This window comes from Dipodomys spectabilis, unplaced genomic scaffold, assembly GCF_019054845.1.
Source record: "Dipodomys spectabilis isolate Male_0828 unplaced genomic scaffold, ASM1905484v1 ptg000526l, whole genome shotgun sequence".
NCBI classification, from domain to species: domain Eukaryota; kingdom Metazoa; phylum Chordata; class Mammalia; order Rodentia; family Heteromyidae; genus Dipodomys; species Dipodomys spectabilis.
In genome coordinates, this window is record NW_024871203.1 from 149,584 (window position 1) to 152,316 (window position 2,733).

The following is a 2,733-nucleotide window of genomic DNA, read 5'->3' on the forward strand; positions in this document are numbered from 1 at the left end:
GGGTATAACCCCTGCTTTCACTGTATTTGATGTTGTTATAATTTGTGGAGGGGAAGGAAAAAAAAACAAATCGTTTAAATAGGGATATAGGTGGACCCATTGCAACAATGAGATGTACAAGTCGTTATGTCAAAAACAAGCTTTACAACTTTGGTTGGGGGGGCAGGAGGATGGGGGGGCTGGGGGGAGGATGGGAAGGGATGGGAAGGGGAAACAAAGGAGGAGGCTACAATGCTTGATAAGAAATGTACTCATTATCTTGCCCATGTAATTATAACCCCTCTGTACAGTATTTTCACAATAAAAAAAATAAAAATTAAAAAAAAAGTTAACTTGGAGACTTGTAATTTCTGAAAAATTGCAAAGATGTCTTCACTGAATTTTCATCTGTTTTTAGCTGGGCACACTTCCCTTTACTTTTCCCAAATCCCTTCCTACTTCCTTTTTATTACTTGTCCTATAGGTCTTTGAAGGTATTTAACTATCTTCATTATATGTTTATTATTTGATTCTAAATTTCTAAGCAGGAGGTGACTGTCTTGTATCTTACTTTCTTCTTTTCAAATGAAATGACTTTTAAAGACCAGATGCTAATTTGGAAAACGAATAAGCCATTGAACACAAAATGTTGTTTATAAATGCTTTATTGTTGTATATTTTACTTAGTAAGCTAATGAATGTAGTTAATATCTTTTATTCTTATAGAAAAAAATGAATACAGTAAGCCAAGAAACAAAATTGTATACTTCCCCCTCTCTTGATCTCCAAAGTTGCTGCCAAATTTTTCCCACTTTCAAGGAATGCTTATATCATATCCATGTTTCCTCATCAATATTCACTAAATATGAATGGCTTACTACTGTCCTACAAAATAATAAAGATAATAAACATATTAATAAAGTTCTTACTCTTAAAACTATTAAGCAGTAATGTGTGCAAATATATTTCTTACTAATTTTAGACTTATTGAAATGTATTGAGCAAACTATTTAAAAGACAATACAAAAAAGGAAAATATTAATCGAAGTTATGAATGTATATTAGAAACCTAAAGTTAACACTTTCTCCCCAGATCCATTCCATTTAGAATAACCACTTGTACTTTTTGTCCACGAAGAAAATGATCTTGAGACTTCAATCTTTGAAAGATAACCTGGAAAAAAAAGGAAAAAGGGTAACTACAAGTTAGCAATATATAATAGGAATACAAAGATAATATGCATTTTTCCCTTCAGGCCCACAGTGACCCTCCCCTAGGAAGAGTTGACAGACCTTAGCAATGAAAAAATGAAGAATCTGCCTCAGATTTTATTTAGTCTGGGAGAAACTGCTAGAAGAGACTTTGGAATCTGCTCTTGTCATCACAGCAGTGTTGCGAGCCCTGGCTGCAATTCTAGCTTGAGCTCTTTCTTCCTCATCTTTCAAAGCTTCTTCATACCAGTATGGGAAGGCGCTGGGACTAGAATCGTGGATCTTAGCCAAAAACTCCAGGATTTTCATTTTGCTGACTTCAGCTAGGGATCTCGGACCCCAAGTGAATTCATACCGTGGAGGATCACTATTGGGTACCTGCTGGTACTTCAGGTATTGCAGCTCCACCAGATCTTGAGTGATAACTTTTTTGGGGTTCCCATAGATGAAGTGTCTTCTGTTAGCATATACACCCATCAGATTCAGCACTTCCCAGACCTCTTCTTCTGGGGCATAATTCTCATTCATGAAGATCAGACCAAGCACAATCATTAGGAGTCCCGTCTTGGGTATGTTGTCTTCTTCACTCATTGGCCCATCAATGGAATGATCTAACTTGTTGACAAGCGTGTAGCAGTGCCTCACGGGATCCACTTCCTTCAAATCGACACCAAAAGCCAGCTCCATGTGCTCTGAGGCTCTCTTGAGGATTTCATTGAACTGAGGCTTATGCTTTTTGATAACAAGCTTCAGCATCTCGGACTTCATGATCGTTTCCTTGTTTTGATACTTGTCGATCAGAAACTGCACCAGTAAAACCACCATTCTGTTTAAAGGATCTCTGCGCCAGCTATCAGTGATTCTTGAGAGATCTGGAGTCATATCTTCTTGGCTTTGGGCCCCTTCTTCGGCATCATTATTTGAAATGTCTTCAGCAGTATCAGTAACAGCTGCAGCTGCCTCCGGCACCTCAGAAGAGCTTGGTATGTCATCAGTAGAAACACTCTCAGGTTGATTCTCAACAGGGAAAGATGCAGCAAAAGGATCCTCTTCTGTCTCTATTGTAGTAGCCTCATTATCCATCGGACTGCCATTTTCAACCGGGATATTGCGGCGTTTCCCACGGGAACGCTGCTTACTCCTTTGACCTCTAGGCATGATGACCGTAGGAGGAACGGTAGGAGTTGGGCTGAAGAAGTGGTCAACCTAGAAGAGACAGAGAAGATGAGCTTTGTGAGCAGCCTCAGTATAGAGTGTTTTCCTTAACAACAAGAGTAATGGCCGACTCTCTTTTTTTTCCTTTTTTTTTTTTTGGTTGTGGGGCTTGAACTCTGGGTCTGGGCACTGTCCTTGAGCTCTTCAGCTCAAGGCAAGCACTCTACCACTTGAGCCACAGCCCCACTTCTGGTTTTCTATTGGTTAATTGGAGATAAGAGTCTCATAGACCTTCTTGCCCAGGATGGCTTTGAACATCAGATTTCAGCCTCCTGAGTAGCTAGGATTACAGGCGTGAGCCACTGGCGCCAGGCTCTTTCTTTTTTT

General features: G+C 39.6%; 1 protein-coding gene across 1 annotated transcript; it reads right to left on the minus strand.

Moving 5' to 3' along the window:
• Positions 1 to 1,308: 1,308 nt before the first annotated feature.
• Positions 1,309 to 2,349, minus strand: LOC122099628 (melanoma-associated antigen B18-like). Its single transcript, XM_042670185.1, has one exon. It carries the CDS (start codon positions 2,347 to 2,349, stop codon positions 1,309 to 1,311), a length of 1,041 nt encoding a protein of 346 aa, XP_042526119.1.
• Between the last annotated feature and the right edge of the window lie 384 nt (positions 2,350 to 2,733).